The sequence below is a fragment of the Herpailurus yagouaroundi genome, unplaced genomic scaffold, assembly GCF_014898765.1.
Source record: "Herpailurus yagouaroundi ecotype Mexico unplaced genomic scaffold, PumYag 215, whole genome shotgun sequence".
Lineage (NCBI taxonomy): Eukaryota > Metazoa > Chordata > Mammalia > Carnivora > Felidae > Herpailurus > Herpailurus yagouaroundi.
This window is the reverse complement of record NW_024412446.1, coordinates 1,800,327-1,822,391: the sequence shown is the minus strand read 5'-3', so window position 1 is coordinate 1,822,391 and position 22,065 is coordinate 1,800,327. Positions and strand designations below refer to the sequence as shown.

The 22,065-nt window shown below is 42.3% G+C and overlaps 1 protein-coding gene, 1 long non-coding RNA gene and 1 other non-coding gene across 7 annotated transcripts; 2 read left to right on the top strand and 1 right to left on the bottom strand.

Moving 5' to 3' along the window:
* Positions 1 to 927: 927 nt before the first annotated feature.
* SLFN14 (schlafen family member 14) lies at positions 928 to 16,340 on the bottom strand. Its single transcript, XM_040455090.1, is given in 8 exon segments — positions 928 to 3,062; positions 3,064 to 3,418; positions 5,443 to 5,774; positions 6,003 to 6,391; positions 9,001 to 9,126; positions 10,658 to 11,133; positions 11,379 to 11,975; positions 16,261 to 16,340. Coding segments are annotated over 8 exon segments (2,811 nt in total). The 3' UTR covers positions 928 to 2,606.
* Positions 16,341 to 17,376: 1,036 nt separating this feature from the next.
* LOC121017111 (uncharacterized) lies at positions 17,377 to 20,196 on the top strand. 5 transcript variants are annotated; one of them, XR_005784629.1, is made up of 4 exons: positions 17,377 to 17,816; positions 17,937 to 18,036; positions 19,792 to 19,986; positions 20,085 to 20,196. It is a non-coding gene; the product is annotated as an uncharacterized LOC121017111 (long non-coding RNA). The 5 variants fall into 5 exon arrangements; XR_005784628.1 differs by having other exon boundaries at positions 17,378 to 17,816; positions 19,792 to 19,930; XR_005784630.1 differs by lacking the exon at positions 17,937 to 18,036 and having other exon boundaries at positions 17,378 to 17,816; positions 19,792 to 19,930.
* Positions 19,864 to 19,960, top strand: LOC121017406 (Z30 small nucleolar RNA). The gene has a single exon (XR_005784748.1). It is a non-coding gene; the product is annotated as a Z30 small nucleolar RNA (small nucleolar RNA).
* Positions 20,197 to 22,065: the final 1,869 nt, after the last annotated feature.

The window sequence follows — 22,065 nt, the reverse complement described above, 5'->3', positions numbered from 1 at the left end:
AATTCAATATATAAAACAATTATTTTTATTTGTATTGTTTTATTTATAATATTTATTTTGGAGAGAGAGACAGAGAGAGAGACAGAGCGTGAGCAAGGGAGGGACAGAGAGAGGGAGACACAGAATCTGAAGCAGGCTCCAGGTTCCGAGCTGCCAGCATAGAGACGGATGCAGGGCTTGAACTCACGAAGTGCAAGATCATGACCTGAGCCAAAGTCGGATGCTTAACCAACTGAGCCACCCAGGCGCCCCTAAAATAATTATTTTTAAAATGAATTATTTTATCAGATTATATAATGTATACATACAGTTTAAAAAGTTAAATCGTACTGAGGCTTATGACTAAAATATAGCAGTTCCCTGTTTTTTCCATTCCCCTAATCCCTCCTCACTTGACTCTTTAAATTAATTTTAGAGAATTCACACACCTCCCATTATCCAAATGTTAATGCAGTGGTGTCTTTTGCTTCATCAGAAAAGAATTACTTGCTGGACTTTATTTCTCCCACCCAAAGTACCCAAATATCCCCAAGAAATGGTAAAAGGGAGGAAATGTCAAGTAACGGAAGCAGGAAGAGGCAGGGAGGGGAGAAGTTCTTCTGTTCAGTCCATGGTCAGTAAAGCTGACCATTAGGTTTCAGACTGGCCTGTCTGATCCTCTCCCATCTCTTGGAAAGGTGATGGGCTTTATGTGAAATTATAGCCAAAGGAATATTTCCACACTTTCTTTTGCATTCATGCCTGCCCAGCATCAATAAAGTTTTCTGAAACCTTTCTAGAAATTAAAAGCAATCTGGAGGGGCACCTGGGTGTCCCAGTCGGTTAAGCGTCCAACTTCAGCTCAGGTCACAATCGCACTGTTTGTGGGTTCCAGCCCTGCATCAGGCTCTGCTGACAGCCTGATTCCGATTCTGTGTCTCCCTCTCTCTCTGCCCCTCCCCAGCTCATGCTCTGTCTCTCTCTGCCTCTCAAACACAAATAAAAGTTAAAAAGCAATCTGGAAGCTGGAATATTTCCAAAGCAACTTAAAAATCCTTAGAAACAGGAAAGCAAGTTTGCATTGAAGAGCACGGCATTGGCTTAGCTGTTTGGGGGCTGACCAGAGAAAGGGAAATGTGTTTATTTCTACTTCACATACACTGGAAAGAAAACATGATAGGAGAGTATTACGTAGATCTTGTTATGCTGACAGCTACTTCTCTGGCACAGTTTATAATGACTTTGGCACAATCCTCAAAAAGTTTCTAAGCCAGAGAATGGCTGCAAAAGGAGAGACAAAATTTAGATCAGGGGGATGGCGAACGTTTAATTTGAGGAGTTGGCCTTCTGAACAAAGACTTGATCGACAAGCTAGGATTTCAGCAGGTAGAGGGGCAGACAAGGCTTTGAAGGCAGAGAAGAGAAGCACAGCCAGAAGCCAGGAGTCGGTAGGGATGGCATGGGTGGTAGAGTTGCCATCCAGGCTGTTGGTTAAAATTAACACCAAATCATAATGGAAGAGCTCAGGGATGTGCAAAGGCCTCTTACAGACAGACCATTTCCCAGGCCAGCAGCAGAGGATAAGCAGTTTTGAGCCTAGGTGAACGTATGAACAGATAGAGGATGAACATGAGCAGTGTGTGTGTGTGTGTGTGTGTGTGTGTGTGTGTGTTGGGAGGAGTAAGGGGAGGGTTGGTGGTCAACCTGGAAACTTTGGAAACTAGGAGAGAAGAAAAATAAATTTGCTTTATTTTGAAAACCTGACCTGTCTGAGTCCTTGTGGTGGAAATATCCCGATTTTAGAGATGACTGCACTAGTCGAATATTGCCTAGACTCTTCACACATTTGAATGGGATCCCCATTGCTGCAAAGCTATGCTCATAATTTGGCTTCCAATGTTGCCATTGAATATATGGATTAGCAAAAGCATCTGGCCCACTTACTACTACAGTACTCACTGTAAACTGACAGGGTGACATTTTCATGTGTGCGTTGGTCTTTTGTGAGCTTGACTGGCATCAAACCATCTCCAAGAGACCAATCCATGCTTAGTGCAAAGAGGAAATCAAGTTGTGGGCCCATGAAGCTCGAGACCCAGAGCCAGTATGAGGTACTCAACAAGGTGCTGCCCCTGAGATACCCAGTTAAAGTAAGTAGCCTGGGGGGCATCCTCCCTCCCACTCCCAAAATGGGTCAGCGAGGCTGGGCTGCCTTAGACGCCTTGGGAGAGGAGTTATAACAAAGGACGCATTAGGAGAGGAAGTCAGGGTGTGTCATGGAAAGCCTTGAGAATTGGTTTGGCTTCTGGCCTGCAGGGCCTCCCTGCAGATACGTTGGCAGGGAATGCCACACAGTCAGTTCCCCATTTAAGGAGAACCGCCGGTCCCTGAAAGATGGACTGGATAGGAAAACCAGAGGCAGGGGACCAATCGTCAGTCTGCCATAAGTGTATAGGAGGAGGAAAAGGACAGTAACAGCACACAGAGTGAAAGGTCACTCCCAAGAGACATTTCTTGGCTCCACACGGTACTTACTGTGCCTTGACTTTCTCACTTGCAATATGTGAGAAGGAGTAGCTGCCACCTCCCCCAGAGAAGAGACTCTGCTCTTTCTGGCACCTGTATTGTTAAAATAATTTTCGGAAAGCTGCCCTCTTTTCATAAAGCACGTAGAGGTGTTTAATGGCTCATGAGGCAAAACGGAGCTCATGTGCTTCTTCTGACAGTGCACATTCTGGACTCAGCCCAAACACAATCTTCCTCTCCAGGCCTGAAAACTGTTGAAACCTTCGTTGCTCCAGGGGGGTTACAAATAATCCCACTGCTTTTAGCAGTGCAGGCTCATAGCGTCCTCTGTCCTCCCTTTTCCTGCACAGAATGGCTAGGTCTTTGGGCAGGTAGCCACATTGGAACAGGTGGTGACACCTTTCCACCACGTGTTTCACAATTTGTTCCATAGTGAGGCCAGTCTCTGTGTCATCCACCCCAGGCAGACCCTGGGCACACACTGCTTCCTTGTAGGCAGTTTCCCTGAACAATGGCAGTGTGTCTGGGGACCTGCCAGAGGGCAGATTTGCTCTGATCCCTCCTCATTTCTTCTTTCGTGACCGTTGCTATTTCCAGAGCACAGTGGATCCCATTGGTGATTGTTTTTTGAGGAAACTGAGCAGATGAAGGGGGGAGGCCATTAATATCTGCCTGATGGACTTGGAAAGGGTCCAGAAAAATCCAGAGAATCCCATGATGAAGGTTTTCACTCCCAGCTCCCCTCACCTTTGGAAGGTTGAGGGGAGCTCACCTTTGAAGGCTCCTGGCCTTCAAGTACTAGTCTCCATATTTACTGCAGAAATTCTCAGTCTCATCCATCACTATGTGTTTAACCTCTAGGAACTCCCCTTGTAAGGTTTTCCGAGTCACAACTCTGCAGGTGGTTTGTTGGCTAGAGGATGAAAGAGAGAATAAGGTTTCAGGCATATATACAAAGGGAACACCATATGCATCACTATCTACATCGGAATTAGAGGCTAGTTCTCATCTGGAGACTGATTCATTGACTCAGTGGTGTCTTAAACACTACAAAACTACTCTACTTACAAGTTACCTGATAGAATACATAAATTGCAAACTCTACTCTTTGGGGTTATCTAATTAAATCTGCACATGAAAATTTTTGAAATGAACCCAGGTAGGAGATTTCATTTCTATTACTAGTCCATTTCTGCTGCTAGACAATCCCTAAAGACAGGCTCATTACATTGACAGGAAATCTCAAAAGCAATTTCCACTTGTTACTATCATTGCTTAACTTTCTTCCTTTTTAGAGCAGGCAAGCAGGTCCCTGGAGGCATAATTTTCATGTGCAAAAGAGGTATGGGCTAGGATGAATTCCTATCTAAAGCAAATCCTATTTCCCCACTTACTGGTAGTACAAAACCAAAGCCTTTTTAGATTTTGGTAAGGAAAACATCAGGAAGTTGCTGAGTTCCATGACATGTCAAGTAAGATAGAAAATCTACAGGGCTATGCCTCTCTGGGACTGCTACTCTGTTTACTTAGCTCAATTTTCCTTTGTAGTATGTTTTAGTGTACTAGAGGAGGAGGAACAAATTAGAGGAGGCAAGAAACAGCCAATTTCGTTATATAGATAGATATAGGTAATTTTTTCAAAGTAAACTTGGTTGTTTCTTTCCTCTAATTTAGATCCAAATAACATCATTCATTCCTATAGATTTCCTGATTTATATATGCAGTCCTTGGGGATTTGCTCCCCCTATGCCTTGAATCACAGCTACTTACGTTCTTCTGTACCTGTTTCGACTGTGTAGACTTCTTGAAGTAAAGCACCGATTCTTAGTCCCCTCATATTAGGGGTTCAATAAATAACTTGTTGAGTTTGCCTTTTGACTGGGATATTTTTAAACTTACCCATACAGCATAGCCCTTAGCACAGTTTACAAGATCCTCCATAATTCGGAATCTCCTTCCTTTCTAACTTCATCACCTGCTACATACCTCTACTCCCTCCCTACTCCAGTAAGACCTACCATTCTGATTCTCTCATGTGCCTTTGCACTTGCTGTGTGCCCTTTGCCTAAAAAGCCCTCCACTTCTCCTACTGACTTCTTAAGAGTATGCCAAAGGATCCTTCACCCAGGACTATTTGCTGGCCAACCTCCAACCTAAGTTAAAATAAGCATATCCTTATTATCATATTAATTATGCAACATTCAATTTGCTTATTTTTTTCTTATCTCCCTTATCGGATCTTTAGGGCCCCATCTTCAATATGTTTTTCCCTGGTAACACTAAATGTACACATTCCTAGAATATAAGTGGGGCCCCAAAAGATTTATTGGGTACATAAGTAAACCAAACCAAAAATTAAAGTGAGTTTGCCCTCATTTGCTAGATTGTATAACAACCAATTTTTTTTTTTTACTACACTGAAAGGTAAAGACTTAAATCAGAGGCAAATTTGCATGTTTTCTGCAGTTGTCGATTCAGAATAAGTCAAACAAATGAAAACAGTTTATAAACAAAATGAAATGGGTATTTAAATTCAAGTTCCTGTTAGGTATAATGTCTAATTAACTGAAATACTCTATGACTTTGAAGCATTAAATATCAAGCAAAATGTATACTTAAAACAAAACAGGCTTATTTCCACTTTTCTTAAAGTTAAGGCCAGAGATTGTAGGGAATAAAATGTTTCTAGTTAAAGAAATTTAAAGTGATATATATAGTTGGCTAATTTGTAATGAGATGTTTAAACCTGAGCATTACATAGTACCCATTTGTAGCTCAACTACCTGATCATTTGGAGATGTGTATAGGGTTTGGGCTCTCAGATTTATGCAGCTAAGGCCTCACAACGTCTTAAACTAGAAACGCAGATTACTCTTGAGATACTGTCGAAAAGACTGACTAAATATGTTTATCATGTTGAGTCAGTGGCACTCTTACATCACATAATCCTTTAAAGAGTCACTTTCACAAACATAAAGGATCTCTTTTGGTTTGCAGTGCAACAAATGCTTAATTTTCTCCACGATCTTTATGGCTAGGGCTGTCTTCCTGGTTCCTGGAAAGTAGTGGATAAATTCTCACGGCTCCTGAAGGCTTTCTGAAAGCAACTCACATTGCTCCTCTATGAGCAAGTTGAAAAATTCACAGCCCAGCTGGTCACTCAGAAGAGATCTGGAACACAGTGAGACTATGATAAAGGCCGGCAACAAGTCTTCCATTTCATCCTTGGCAGCAAGCCATGTAGGACTGGGGGTAGTGAACAGGGATTTCTTTAAAAAAAATTTTTTTTTAACGTTTTATTTATTTTTGAGACAGAGAGAGACAGGGCATGAACGGGGGAGGGGCAGAGAGAGGGGGAGACACAGAATGGAAGCAGGCTCCAGGCTCTGAGCCATCAGCCCAGAGCCCGACGTGGGGCTCGAACTCACGGACCGCGAGATCGTGACCTGAGCTGAAGTCGGACGCTCAACCGACTGAGCCACCCAGGCGCCCGGAACAGGGATTTCATTGGGGCTGCACTGTGTGCTGGACAGGTGCATCAACCTTGGGATAGCACACACTTTCCCTGTGTAACCACCAATGGTTCCCAGTTTCTGCTTTAACTGATGAACAGTGTTTCGGCCATATTCAAGCCCTCCAATCCAACCGGGGCGTATTAAGATTGTATGGAGTACCAGGGGACTGTTAACTGCTATTAGAAGAGCATCGCACAGGACATCCCGCTCTTTCCTTAAGCCAACATCACTGGCCCAGCTTCTAGAAAATATCACAATCCCCTGAGAACAAGGATATATCTGTGTCTTCATTAACTCCTTGAGTCCTTTATGATCTGAGAAGAGCTTCTTACAGAGGGATACTGGTTTAAACTGTATCTCTTCCTGTGTCACTGAAAATGCAAGAAATAGAAATTATAAACTAAAATTTACAAAAGCATATTGTAAGTATTCCTGCAACATCATAGGAAGAAATGAATCTAGCCATGGAACTATGGGTTTCCTCGTCTACAAAGAAAGCACCCCCTCTTTATTTTGATGTAGCCCAATAATTTATTTTTGCCTTTGTTTCCCTTGGCTCAGGAGACATATCTAGAAAGACCTGGTAATCACAATACTGGGTATTTACCCAAAGAATATGAAAACGCTAACTCAAAGGGATATAGGCACCCCTATGTTTATTATTGCAGCGTTACTTACAATAGCCAAACTATGGAAGCAGCCCAAATGTCCATTGATAGTTGAATGGATAAAGATGTGAGAAATATATATATATATATATATATATATATATATATATATACACACACACACACACACATGGAAATATATATGTATATGGAAATATATATATATATATATGGAAATATACATATATATATATGGAATATTTTTGGCCATAGAATGAAATCTTGCCATTTGCAATGACATGGATGGTACTAGAGAGTATTATGCTAAGTGAAATAAGTCAGCTAAAGAAATAAAAATACAATATGATTTCAGTCATATGTGGAATTTAATAAACAAAACAAATGAACAAAGAGGGGAAAAGACACAAACCAAAAAACAGACTTTTAACTATAGAGAACAATCAGATGGTTATCCCAGGAGAGGTGGGTAGAGGCATGGATATGAAGGGGATTAAGAGTACACTTATCTTGGGGTGCCTGGGTGGCTCAGTCAGTTGAGCACGAACTTTGGCTCAGGTAATGATCTCACAGCTTGTGAGTTTGAGCTCCGCACTGAGCTCTGTGCTGACAGCTCAGAGCCTGGAGCCTGCTTTGGATTCTCTCTTGCCCTTCCCCCGCTTGCATTTTTTTTTTTTTAAATGTGGTTTTTAAACACTAAAAAAAAGAATACACTTATCTTTTTAAAAAAATTTTAACATTTATTGATTTTTTGAGAGGCTGAGTGTGAGTGGGGAAGGGGCAGAGAGAGAGGGAGACACAGAATCTGAGGCAGGCTTCCGGCTGTCAGCACAGAGCCTGAGGCAGGGCTCGAACTCACAGACCACAAGATCATGACCTAAGTTGAAGTCCGATGCTTAACTGACTGAGCCACCCAGGCGCCCCAAGAGTACACTTATCTTGATGAGCACTGAGTAATATATGGAACTGCTGAATCACTGTATTGTACACCTGAAACTAATGTAACACTGTAATTAGCTACTCTGGAATTAAAATTTTAAATTAACTCAATAATTTTTAAAAAGAGAAAGCACCCCCTCTTCACAGGCCAGGACTACAAATTTCCTATTTCTGGCAGCTCTTGTGCAGGAGAAGGCAATAGGGAGGAGTCTTCACAGAATAGAATAGCCTCCTGGTACCTTCTCCTCAACCCCAAGTGGTCCACTACTGTTAGGAAGGTATTTCTTCTGGCTAAGGTGTGTGTGTGTGTGTGTGTGTGTGTACCTGGTGCTTTAAGGATCCAAGAACTTTCCTTTAGGACATTGATTCTTAACCTGTGGCAGTTTTGCCCCCTAGGGGACATTTGGCAATATCTGGAATATTTTTTGTCATAGCTGGAGAAGGTGCTACCAGCATCTAGTGAGTAAGGGCAGAAATGCTGCTAAATATCCAACAAAGTCACAGGGCAGCCCCCCTCAACAAAAATTATCGAGCTCCAATATCAATAGTGCCAAGATTGAGAAGCTCTGCCTTAGGAAGAGTCCAGGTGACCCCATGGTTCACCTCTCTCTTTTGTTTTTAATTTTTTTTTCACTGTTTATTTTTGAATGAGAGAGACAGAGAGTGAGCAGCAGAAAGAGAAGGAGACACAGAATCCGAAGCAGGCTCCAGGCTCTGAGCAGTCAGCACAGAGCCTGACAGGGGGCTCGAACTTACAGACTGTGAGATCATGACCTGAGCCAGTCAGATGCTTAACCTATTAAGCCACCCAGGCACTCCAGTTCACCTCTTTCTGATTGGAAAGCCAGGGGCAGCTGTGGTATAGACTTAAAGAATTTAAGAGAATTCCTATATTTTCTCAAATTTGGAGAACAAAGCCATACGTGACTGGAAGCCCCAAAGCACACAGAAATATAATGTGGATACAATAACTGAGAAACAAGAGTCCATCATATATATTATTTCAGGACCATTATGTCTACATTTGACCTCCTTTAAGGACTAATTGCCTTGGACTAATTGCTACCAATTCCTCCCAGTTTATTATTTTTTGTAAACTCTATGTTCAATGTGGGGCTCAAACTCATGACCCCAAGATCAAGAGTTTCATGCTCTACCAACTGAGCCAGGCAGGCACTCCCCAACTTTATTATTATTATTATTGTTACTATTTTAACTTTAATTTAATTTTGTTTTTTTAGGGTTCATGTCCAGCGTGGAGCCCAATGCAGGACTTGAATTCACAACCCTGAATCAAGACCTAGGCTGAGGTCAAGAGTCAGATGCTTAACCAACCGAGCCGCCCAGACGCGCCCCCATCCTCCAACTCAGTTTTAGAAAACAAAGTCCCTTCAGCTATAATGAAGAAGGAATACCTGGAAACAGACGTTGTAGAGGTCTCTTAAATTCCAGGACTTTTTTGGGAGATGATGGGCTTCCTAGGGCTGATGGAGCTGGTGAACTCAGGTGAAAGCTGTAGTCAGTGGCGAGACTGGAAGTTGCTAAACAAACACACGGCAAGTTGTTTCAGATAAAAAAAGAAAACTCTTTTTCATTGCCCTTACTACTGTTGACATGAGATGTGCAGCGTGCCTGAGCCACTCATGCTTTCTACGCCTCAAACAGTTCACATATGTTAGGCAATGAAGACTGGGGACTCTTGGAGTGTCATGCATCTTCTAAGTCACTGTGTGGCTCATTTTGGGCAAGTCATTTCCTCTCTCTCGTGCGAACGTGAGCTGGTGGCCCCTAACGTTTCCTTCTAACTCTGATATTCTGATTCTGGGTCACCCCTAAAAGGAAAGGCTGCTGGTGGCTGATCAGAAAAAGGTTAGCACAGTATTTTTTTTTTATTTTGTTATAGTTTGTTTAAACCCCCATTCAAGGTTTAGTTGGATCAGAAAGCGGCAGGATCTCTAGATTGGGGTGTGTGTCTATGAGAAAAGTAAACTCAAACAAATTTAGGACAGGAGAATGATTTAGCAAAATCACTCGAGTCTTGATCCCAGCTTCTCTTATCAAATTTGGAACATACTGACCATGAAGACAAACTGACCTGTAAGTCCTTTATGGATTGATTAGAAATCACCAGGGCTGATTCTGAGCCAAATTGTAAGGGAGGTGAGAACACTATGAGTCCTTCTTCCCCTCCCTCATTCCCTGCTCAGCATCTCCTTTTACATTGGTTTTTCCCCATTTGGTAGTGCCCCAAGCCCACTGGTTGAAGACATTAGCTCTTAATGTTACAGAAACCATTCAAATTTGTCAACAAGCTTACCTTAAAGGAATTAGTGGAGGGGCACTTGGGTGGCTCAGTTCGTTGGGCAACCAACTTCGGCTCAGGTCATGATCAGCCGGCTGGTGGGTTCGAGCCCCACATCAGGCTCTGTGCTGACAGCTCAGAGCCTGGAGCCTGCTTTTGGATTCTATATCTCCCTCTCTCTCTGCCCCTCCCCCACTCATGCTCTGTCTCTCTCTCTCTCTCTCAAGAATAAATAAATATTAAAAGAAATTTTTTTAAAAAAGAATTAGTGAAGTCATCCTTAAACAGTGTTTCTCCCAAATACTGACTTCAGAGTGACCCTGTTGATTAATGTTTTTGACTAAAAAACCAGCCTACAAAATTCTTTCAACAGGCAGTTACCGTGCATAAGGGAACTTTCACTAATTCATAGCTGATCGGATAAATTTCCAAAAGTGGACTAAAATCCAAGCATTTCTTGACCTCAAAGAGTTCATATTCTGGGTCTTTGGAGCTGAAAATATTTTTTTAGGATTGTATTTTTAAGTAATCTCCACACCCGCCGTGGGGCCCAAACTCACAAACCCAAGATCAAGAGTTACACACTCCACTGACAGCCAGCCAGGCACTCTGGAACTGAAAATATTTTCAAAAGAACCCTGTAATGGGAGAATATTTGCAAGCAAAATTGCTTTCTATCCTTCAACGAAATTACCTGACCAAATACCCATGGAAGGCACAGAAGGGGTTCCTCCCTGGCTGACTAGATTATGACTTCTCTTCTGCTTTACCTGACTGAATATCCAGCATCATGGCTACCCAGTGCTCCGCCGTCAGCCTTGTGACAGAATTGTCCCTCATGATCCAGGAATCCAGGGCCTCTGTGAATACTACACAGCAGAAGGGCCCCATGTGAACCACACAGACATAGCCATACAGGACGTTGTTTTGGTACACATTCAAGATTTTGGTTGTGAAATGCACCTTTGGCTTCTCACAGCAGAAGTGGAAGGTTGGCAATTGTTCTACACAGCTTTCTATTTCCTTTTTTAGTAAGTCAGGGTTCACTTTTTCTCTCTGACAGCCAAACACTTCTTTGCTCTTATCATCTACTCCAATAATTAGGTATCCCCCGAGGGTGTTGGCAAACGCAGAAACGTAATGAGGCAGCATTTCTTTAATCCGAGGGACAATCTTTCTGGTGGTGAACCTTTTAAGCTCCACACGTGTTGACTCCGTAACATTGAGTTTCTCCTTATACAGGAGCCTGTCCTTTTGGTTTTTTTTATTTTTTAAAAATTTTTTTTAATGTTTATTTATTTTTGAGAGAGAGACAGAGCATGAGCAGGGGAGGAACAGAGAGAGAAGGAGACACAGAATCTGAAACAGGCTCCAGGCTCTGAGCTGTCAGCACAGAGCCCGACACGGGGCTCGAACTCACAAACCATGAGATCATGACCTGAGCCGAAGCCGGATGCTCAACCGACTGAGCCACCCAGGTGCCCCAGGAGCCTGTCCTTTTGAAACAGTTCTGAGGCAGACACCCTCCTATCTTCCTCTTCCTGAATGTATCCGTAAGGAACTTTCTGAGAACTCCACTCCTTCACCCTTGATCTTCCTCTTTGGGCTCTAGACTGCTTCTCTCTGAGAAGCTCCAAGGCACTGCTGGCGCTCAGGTTGACAGTGGAAGTCACGGCTCTCTGGTAGAGATTGGAACGCAAGCTGCAAATCCTTAGGGGGAGGCTGGAGACATCTGGGCTCCAGGACTTTACAAAAATCAGGAGATTGTGCCCCTGCTGCATGTAGTCAAGGTATTTCTGTGAACCTGAAGGAAGGAGCTTCTGAAAAGAAGTTTCCAGGTCCTGCCCCAGCCCATGGCATCGTTAACTGTAGGTTTTATCATCAATCTCTGCTTTGATCACACCCCCTCCAGAATTTAACAGCGCACAGGTAGCTTGGATGATTTTCGCATTCTCTCTTCTTTTCAGATAGCTACTGGCCATCTTCTTCCTGCTCTCTTCTCCAAAAGTCATCCTGCCCACGTGTACAACTGTCTTGGGATCGAGCATTTCCATGTCGGTCTGGACACCATCCAGCCCAGCAGTCCCTCTGTGCTCCAAACAATAACAGAAAGGGGTTCCAGGAAATAACTTGGACAGAAATGTGGTTTCTACATTAACAAGAATCCTGGAGATTACAATATTTTCTTTGAACTTACAGATTACTGGAGATACATTTTAACATTGGAAACACTCTTTGATATTACTATTTTCTAACAACATTGCAAGCTCCCAAGCCTTTCCAGCATGAACAGGTATAGGTAAAGATGAATGCTTAATATTTTGCCATAACAGAAAGATTCCATTGCTGAAACTGTTAGTCGTTTTTCATTTAAAGTCAGGAAGCAACAACAGTGAGCCCAGAGATAAAGGGCACGGATTGGCAGAGCAGCCAAAGCAAGTTATACAGAATATGCAGAGGCAGAAGTTGAGCCAAAAGTTGCTCCTATTTATAATTCAAAGGGAAAGGAAGCCAATAGAGAACTAAGGGAGAATAGTTCTGGGGTATATGTGATGTGGTCTTACTATAAAAACAAACATAAAAGTTGGTGTTCTTTATGCACTATTTTATACATTTAAAACATTTTACTCCTGGAAGAATGTCTATTGATACCAAATGCAGAAACCGTTATAGCTTCTCAAACCTTCTTCTAAAAATACGTTTCTTCATACACAGTGTGAAGTAGGAGCAGGAGTGTTCTTTCTCTTCTAAATAGTTCTACCCTGTGCTGCGGGAGCCTCCAAGGCTCAGAAGAAAACATGAGCCTTTGGAACATAGTCCTTAAACTATGGTCGATTTTCCTTTTTGCTTCACGGACCAGAGAGCAGCCATCCAATTTGAACTCAGGGCTCTGAAGCAAATGTTTCACAAACGGCCTTGTTAGCTCTTATTAAATGCAAAGCAAAATATTTACTAACCCAAATCAAAATTCTTCCTCTAGGAGAAGAGAACCATTTCTTCTGTGTGATCTCCTCCAAGTAGAGGCCATATGGGTGTTGTTTATGCCCAGCAAGAGGGGAAAAAAGCAGGCATCCGCAGGATGGGTACCCTCCTCTGCCATTTGTTTGCTCTTGGCTGCCTTCTCACTTCCTCCAGACAAACCAGAATCAGCCTGATGAATTGTTTTTTTCATATGTGAGCATCTTCTGTAGGTAAATGTAAACATATGGCTCTTAGAGAAATTTCTGTTCATATAATAGAATCACAGAAGTGTTGGAAGGAACTTTAAAAATCTTCCAGTCCAACCATTTATCTGATTCCTAAGTCTTCTCTATAATATTCTCGACTCCCAACAAATCTTTTCAGCAACTGCTTGAACACCTCCAGCAACAGTAACTCACTACCTCTCAAATTAGTCCCTTCTATTTTCTGACAGCTCTGTTAGAAACGGCTTCCTGATTTTCAGTTATAATTTGTCTCCCTATAATTTCCACCTGCTGGGACCCACAAAACAAATCTAATTGCTTTTGAACTAGCAAACCTATACTCTCGTGATTGCCAAGTCTCACTGCTATTACTTGGATGCTGATGACAACTATGATAGACAATGTTTTCTGAGATTCTAGCTCCATATGAACATCCTTTGTACATTTCCCCAAATTTCTCACCTCCAATTTATTTTTTTTTTAATTTTTTTTTAATGTTTATTTATTTTGGGGACAGAGAGAGACAGAGCATGAATGGGGGAGGGGCAGAGAGAGAGGGAGACACAGAATCGGAAGCAGGCTCCAGGCTCTGAGTCATCAGCCCAGAGCCCGACGCGGGGCTCGAACTCACGGACCGCGAGATCGTGACCTGAGCTGAAGTCGGACGCTTAACCAACTGAGCCACCCAGGCGCCCCTCCAATTTATTTAAGATGTGTTTATTCACTAAGTATTTCATTTTATCAACAGAGGTAGTTAGGGCACAACCTTTGTACACACTACACACAAACTGACAAATACCAGTGTCCATCTACTCTCGGTTCATTCATAGAGATTGTTCAAAGACTATGGAGAACATAGTGACCGAGAGCAACAGTGCTGGCTGTCCCTCACCACTGACTGACCCTAGCTAAGTCTCCTAACTTTCACTCATTCTCTCATTCAATCAGCTATTGTTTGAGCATCTGAGATGTTGAAATCCTTGCTCTGGCCCTTTCTAGCTTTGAGACCTTAGTTATGCTAACCAAAGCCTCAGATTCCTTCTGTGTAAATTAGAGATAATAATAGTGTCTTCTTTGTACAACTCCTGTGAGAACGAAGTGTAGCCTGGGGCTACATGTCACAATAAAAACTGCTATTTAGTGATTGGCTTCTTTGGGCCAGATATGCAACTCTGATGGTCTCAAATTGTCCTTATGACAACTTGTAAGACATGCATTATTTTCATCATCTTATAAATGAAGAAACTGAATTCAGGGAAGTAAAGCTCAAGGCTACACACCTAGTAAGTAACAGAGCTGGGATCTGAACCCCTGTCTCTTGCCAAACTCATTTACTATCATTCTGCCATGCAGCCTTACTGTTAGCCAGAATAAGATACACGTCCTGCTCACAATCTAGAGAGGAAAAGCATGTATTAACTCATTGCAATTCAACAGATATAATAACATCAGTTGAGCACTTTACCTGCTATGCATTCTCTGTGTGCTCATTCAACTCTTATAACAGCTTGCAAATATAGTCACATGCATGACCATTATACCCTAGTGCCACTCTGGAGAGCTAATAACATATGAACAGTGTGCTCTGGGTGTTCTGAGGAGTGACAGTAACTATGCTCGTGAGTATAAGATTTCATAAATGAGATGGTACGTGAGTTGCAACCTGCAAGTAAGAATGTACCAGGTTGAGGGGCACCTGGGTGGCTCAATCAGTTGTGTCCAACTCTTGATTTGGGCTCAGGTCACAATCTCACAGTTTGTGGAATCGAGCCCCACGTTGGGCTCTGTGCTCACAGCAAGAAGCCTGCTTTGGATTCTCTCTCTCCACCTCTCTTTCTGCCCCTCCCCTACTCGTGCACTGTCTCTCAAAATGAATAAACATTAAAAAAAAAAAAAAAAAGAATGCACCAGGTTGAGAGGGAGAGATGGGGAAAGAAAGGGAAACCAGGTAGAAGAATAGCACATGAAAAGACCCATTATCTTCACTGTCTAATGTCTCCTGTCCTGAAACTACAATGGAAATCCTTAATAGGTCTGGTACAGAGACACTCCATTTCTCTACATTCTTCCCTTTTATTTCTCGAACTTCAATCTAAAATGGAACCAGAGCGGGGCACCTGGGTGGCTCAGTCGGTTAAGCGTCTGACTTTGGCTCAGGTCATGATCTCACAGTTCATGATTTCAGGCCTCACATCTGGCTTTCTGCTATCAGCACAGAGTCTGCTGTGGAGGTCACTTCAGAGTCTCTGTCTCCCTCTCTCTGCCCCTCCCCTGTTCTCTCTTTCTCTAAAAAATAAACATACATACATACATATAAATAAATAAATAAAATAAAATAAAATAAAATAAAATAAAATAAAATGGAACCAGAGGAGAGAAAATGAAATCTCACACAAGGGCCCTCAGGAAAATAAAAAGACTGAGAGACTCATTTCTCATAAATGCCTGATTTACAGAAAACTGATACTTGATATATTTTTGAGAGAGAGAGAGACAGAGACTGTGTGTACAGGGGCACACATGTGCAAACAGGGGAGGGGCAGAGGAAGAGGGAGGTAGAGAATCCCAAGCAGGCTCCACGCTCAGCCCCACACTGGGCTCGATCTCCTAAGTCGTGATATCATGACCTGAGCCCAATTCAAGAGTCAAGGCACTCAACATATTGAGCCACCCAGGTATCCCTTGAATTTTCTTAAATGATAGTGAGTTGGTCAGGGGTTAAGTTTTACTTATGGTTCCCAAAGGCACAAACAAGAAATAACCCAGGTCAGGTTGGTCTTGCAAAGGAAGCTGAATTGAAGTTTGTTTGTATGACCAGACTGGTCTGGTCTGGTTTGCTTGGTGAATTTTCAAATCTGGCCTCCCTTTGTTTTTTATTTTAACAGACTCTAAACTGAGCTCTCTCCTCCTTACATTCCCTACCCAAATATGCAGCCTATCCCAAACTCTCAAGGGACTCAATGTAACTTGCTAACGTTTGCAAGTCTTGAACTGCAACTCCTCTGCTCTTCCTAAATAAGCTCATCTTTTTGACAATTTTGCACTTGTCTCAGTCTTCCTTTTTATTTAGGTTGACACCTTCTACCCATCCCTTTCTGACACTCATCACATTCCTCACGCTGCTTTTCATATGCCACCTCTCAATTTCCACTTCCACAATCCTAATTTAGGTTCTTCTTAGCTCTCACCTATGCCAATCACTTGCTATAGTTTCCCTTTCTTTCACTTCGCCCTCCTTTGATCTATTTAAAAACACATTTGCATACATAGTTGTCAAAAGTACAGCTCTGATCACTGATCAACTCCCACTCTGAAATCTTCAAGTCTCCCACTTTCTCCAGAGTAATCTACACAGCCAGTAAGCCACCATCTTTGATGAAGTCTTGATTTGTCTTTCAAATTTCCCACCACCTCCTTTCTTTAACACTAATAGCGGTCCTCAGACTTTGGTATGAATCAGAATCATCCCTGGGTCACCTTTCAATAATACATCTGCCTGGGATCCAACGCTAGAATTTCTGATTAGATAGTCTGGGTTGTGCTCCAGGCTTTTTTGGGTTTTTGTTGTCTTTGGTGCTAGAGGACATACATATTAAGTATCCCCTCGTGTTTTCTAACTCACCAAATTTAGAAACACTACATTTTTTCGACTTTACTTACATTTCCAAGTTCCCCCATGCTTTCTCATTTAATTCGGGCGTCAAATCTGCCAGAATCTCCTAATTTTCAAAACCCATCCATCTTTCCAGACGCAGATCAAATGCCACCTCTTCCAGGAAGTCTTTCCAGTTCTCCTGCGCATTTCTTTGATATTTAGCTGCACTTTTCTTGCGGAAAGCTGATCTAGGAAGCGTCCAAGCGCCCGATCAACGAAAGAGTTCACAGAATGGAAAGGGACACATTCCTCCCAGCCCCCAGCCCTCAGCCCTCCCGCGGGAATCGGACAAGTGCAGTAAATCCTATTGGATCACTATCCGAATCGATAATTCTTCCCGGAAATACCGGGCACAACTCTTTCAGATGCCCTCCCCGGTTGTAAAACAAAGGACCGGCAACTGGCAAAAGACGTCCCAAAGTCCAAGGGCAGGGAGTTGAGAGGCAGGCAGGAATCGCTCAAAGGCTGAAAAAGCACTAGCCTGAAGGCGAAGACCCCCACACTAAGAAGCAACCGAAAAGGCGCTTCCGCCCTCCGTCCCGCTCCACGCCTCAGTGTCGCCTGGCCCTCCGATTGGCTGCTCCTCGCACCCGCCCGACAAAGGCTGTGACCCACGTGACTCAATGGCGGCCGGAGGATTGGTTGTCCGGCGGAGGCTGTTCTGGGCGGGGAGGTCTCGCGAGCTGCAGCAAAGCTAGGCTACCGGCAAGCGGGAAGCGGGGCTGAGTTGTAGCCAGGAGCCGAAAGTCCGAGTGACTGCTGCTGTCAGTCTCCGCGGGCCGGAGCAAACCTCCCGAGACAGGGCGTAGGAGCTTGAGGAGTTCGGAGAGCGGGCTTTGGACTCGTGCCTGGGTCTTTAGTTTGAGCCCTGGCTTCGGCCTTACTCGTATTTCCCTGCAAGTACGGTCCCTCTCAGTCTTTCCTGAAGTCGGTGGGGTTTGGACTTTATTATTATTATTTTGTTGAGAGTCCATTGTATGGAAGCACCGGTTGACCTGCGCAGCGCGCCGTGGAGACCGCCATGAGGTAGAAGCTAGGGGAGGGAGGGCTTAGAGATGCGTGTATGGTTACCTGCGTGCAGTATTGGAGGTAAGTTGGCTTTTTAAATTGTGCTGATGACTTTGTAATCTAGGAGTTTAAGTTTAGGAGAGAGGGGCGCCCAGTGACCGAATTAAACGTTCATTTATTGAGCCTCGTCCTATGTACCAGGCACTGTTCCGAGTGCGATGGATGCAAAGGCCAGGAAGACACTGGCCTGGTTCTTGAGGAAGTACGTGCCATGGGGCTGATGGCAGAGATGGAAGGAGGGGTATGTGCATGGGTAAATAAGTAGCGTGTGGTGGCGTGCTGTGGTGGGGAAAAGTGCTGTGTAAGTGAGACGAGAGGATGACAGAGTTAGAGACCACTTAGAGAAGGTGACGTTTGAGTAAGGTTACTATAATTAGAAGTTCTCCAGGTTGAAAGGGTTGGGGGAGGCACTCCAGATGGAGCAAAGTGTACTGAGGAAGAGAACTAGGAATGTGTGCGTGCTGTGAATGGCGGGAGCACACTTGGAGCTCCGCTCCCAAGTTTCGTGCTTTTAGACAAAGTTATTTAAGTTCTCTCAGCCTCTGTTTTCCTCGTTTTTAATGTGTACTTCACCGGTGTAGGAAGATGAACTAAAGACTCCAGGGTAGCCCCTGTAAAACAGGCACTTTGTTAGTCCCCTCGCCCCCCGCCCCTTTTTAATGGAGTTTAATTGCTGAATGGTTAACACAGACCAACAGCTGTCAATTTTTAACTAAGGAGTATCAATCTATTGACATTTATAGATGGCTGAAGGAAGCATGTGCTGTCTCCAGAATTGTTACTTAGGTACTGACAACACCATGCTGAAAGGCTGGGGAGGGTGACATTGTGATCCAAGTACTTTTCCACATCAGTGACAACATACCACCAGAAGGTGTCATTTCGAATAAATGAAATGCAGTCAGCTTTCTTTTCTTACTCACTCACTTTTCTTACTTACAATTTCTTACTCAGAAATTGATTATCCAGGTTTTGAATTACTTACACTTTGCATTGCTTCTTTTTTTTTAAACATTTTTTTAAATTTTCTTTTTTTTTAAAATTTTTTATTTATTTTTGAGACAGAGAGAGACAGAACATTAGCAGGGAAGGGGCAGAGAGAGAGGGAGACATAGAATCTGAAGCAGGCTCCAGGCTCTGGGCTGTCAGCACAGAGCCCGACACAGGGCTCGAACTCACAGACTCTGAGATCATGACCTGAGCCAAAGTCGGATGCTCAACCGACTGAGCCACCCAGGCGCCCCTTGCATTGCTTCTTTTATCTTTCCTATGGCCTGGAGAAAAATGAAATTAAGCCTCATATTTAACTGGTAGTGGAAAAATGTAAATCTGATCATCAAACCTCTGTTCTCTTTCCAGCTCTACTGTTAGTTAATTTGTTGTGAACCTTTGGCAAAACGTAGCCTCTCTGGATCTTGGACTTTTAAGATAGAAGATTCCAGTATAAAGATTTTATGACTATACTTCTTCTCTTTGTTAGGAGCAGAATTATAAATCAAACTGTATATTAAATGAGCTGGAGTTTATAATGGAATGTAGTAGAAAATCTTTTCTAAAGCTTTTGCTTTAGGATGATAAATCTCTTCACAGACATCCCTGAAATTTTATCATGCCTAGTGTTTGGGCTCATTAAAAAAAAATTTGGGGGGCGCCTGGGTGACTCAGTCATTTAAGCATCCAACCCTTGATTTTGGCTCCAGTCACGATCTCACAGTTGGTGGGATGGAGCCCTGCATCCGTCGGGCTCTGCACTGACAGCCTGGAGCCTGCTTGGGATTCTCTCTCCCTCTCTCAAAAATAAATAAACATTAAAAAAAAATTTTTTTAATCATAAATGCTTCTCCACTCTCCTGTATTTCAAAAGCAAAAAAGTTCCTCCAAGTTTGCATTTTTGTACAGCAGACTTGCTTAAAGCAAAACATAATGGAAAATAAAGTATTTGTTGAAAACCCATGGTTGAAACTTATCTATAAAGAAGCCTTTATTTTTTTCATAGGTTAACCTAAGTTTTCTTGGATGTGGAGAGTGTTGGGCTGCTCTTAGATATAGAAGGATGTGAAATGGAATGATGCGATGATGAGTGAAGTATAGTCTGACCTGGTATTGCCACTGCTTCGGTGTTGGCCTTGACCAGGGTATGATCCCCTAATCTTCTCTCTGAGCTGATTCTGGTTGTGGTTTTTCCACATTGGTATGTTTTAATCTATTTGCATACTGATTTTATTATGTATAAGAATGTTTCTTTGATATTCTTTTGAATTGCTGATACTTTGCTGTTTTCCTTCTTAGGTTGAGGTGAAAAATCTGGCTTTTGAGATCTTCGTGGAGGACTACATTATTTCAATCCTGAATCTGGTTCAGTTTCCTTATTGACTTATGATATTAAAAATGCTTAATTAACTATGGTGTTTGTTTTCATAAAACCTTGCGCTCTAACAAGAACTTTTACAAATATCTATTACATTCTTCTTATGGTACACAAAAGTGTTAATATTTTCAAATCCATAGGTTAATCCATTTCAAAATTTAATCAACTTGGTGCTATCAGAGAATGTGCTTTGAATTGCTAAATGAGTGAAAATATTGGAAAATACTTATCTCAGCAGAGGCACTTAAATTATTTTCATCCTTCCTCCACCCATATATTTTCACCAACCTGACTATCCAGTGGCATGAATTTTACTACACAGAACTGAAGTGTTTCTGTAGTATTTCTAAGACGGTATTTCACACAAAGCTGAATTCTTGCTGTTGGAGTAGAGGATTTTTTTCTCCAAGTATTAGATTAGCAATAAACACACACACACACACACACACGCACACACACACACGCACACACACACACGATGTCAATACAAAAATACCTCAAAGTCAAAGGTGGTCTGAATGAAAAATTTAAACACCTCAGTAATCTTTACATTTCCACATAATCATGACAACTTGGAACAGCTCTTTGCCAAAAACATTTATTCTTAAAATTTGTTTCAGCATTTCACAGAAACTTACTAATAGCCAGAATAATTTGTGCCCATTTTGCAGACTCTTAACAGCAAGAAGAAAAAGATTCTTTTGCACAAAGTTAGATCAGTATTTTAGTTCATCTCTTAATTAATTAGATTTGCTTTCACACTGAAATCTTCAGACAACAATATACACTCAACCCCTACTTTTCTTTAACCAGTTTCCCATCTGTATGGCTCATAAAGGAATCTTCTTTAAAAGTTGATAAGCTATAACAGGTGTTACTTAACAAGTGTATCACAGTATATGGAAGGCGCTTTGTTCTTCTAAAGTGTTTCTAAGTATGTCTATAAAGAGCAGGTCTATGTTTCACATTGTTTGCAAACTGATAAAATATCTTCTTCATAGGCAGATAAATGCTTTCTTTTCTCAAGAAGAAGGCTGCTACCTATTCACTACCCACTTTATGAGGTCTAACTTGGGTTTTTCCTGAGAGCTTCTATACCTCTTGTTCTTCAAGGAAAAGCTTCTGTACTATCCCCTTTTATCCACTTCCTGTACATTGACCTTCATGTCTCCTGTCAGTCCTGATTCTCATTCTAACCAGCTTGGTAAACTCTAAGTAGGAATCTAGACAGCAAGTTAAAAGGTTAAGATCAATGGATACATCTTTTTAAAGAAATCCATATACAGTTGACCCTTGAACAACACAAATTTGAACTGTGTAAGTCTACTTATATTCGGATTTCTTACAGTACAGTACGGTAAAAAGTACAGTATAAATTTTTGTTTAACTTTTATTCATTTCTCAGAGACAGAGCATGAGCAGGGAAGGGGCAGAGAGAGAGGGAGACACAGAATCTGAAGCAAGCTCCAGGCTCTGAGCTGTCAGCACAGAGCCCGATGCGGGGCTGGAACTCACAAACTGCGAGATCATGACCTGAGCTGCAGTCGGATGCTCAACCGACTGAGCCACCCAGGCACCCCCAAAAAAGTACAGTATAAAGGTACTTTCTCTTAATCTTAGTATTTTCCCTATCTTATTTTACTGCAGGAATACAGTATATAATACATCTAACATACAAAATGTGTGTTAATTGACTATTTATTCGTAAGGCTTCTGGTCAACAGTAGGCTATTAGTAGTTCAGTTTTGGGGGATTCAAAAGTTATATGTGGGGGGCCGGTGAACACATGTTCAGGGGTCAACTCTAGTTATTTAAAGTCCATATAATTATGAGTGGAGGATGAGAAGTATCAAACAATGCTACATACTGTGCTGAAAATCAGTCCTGTGGCCTTATAGTGCA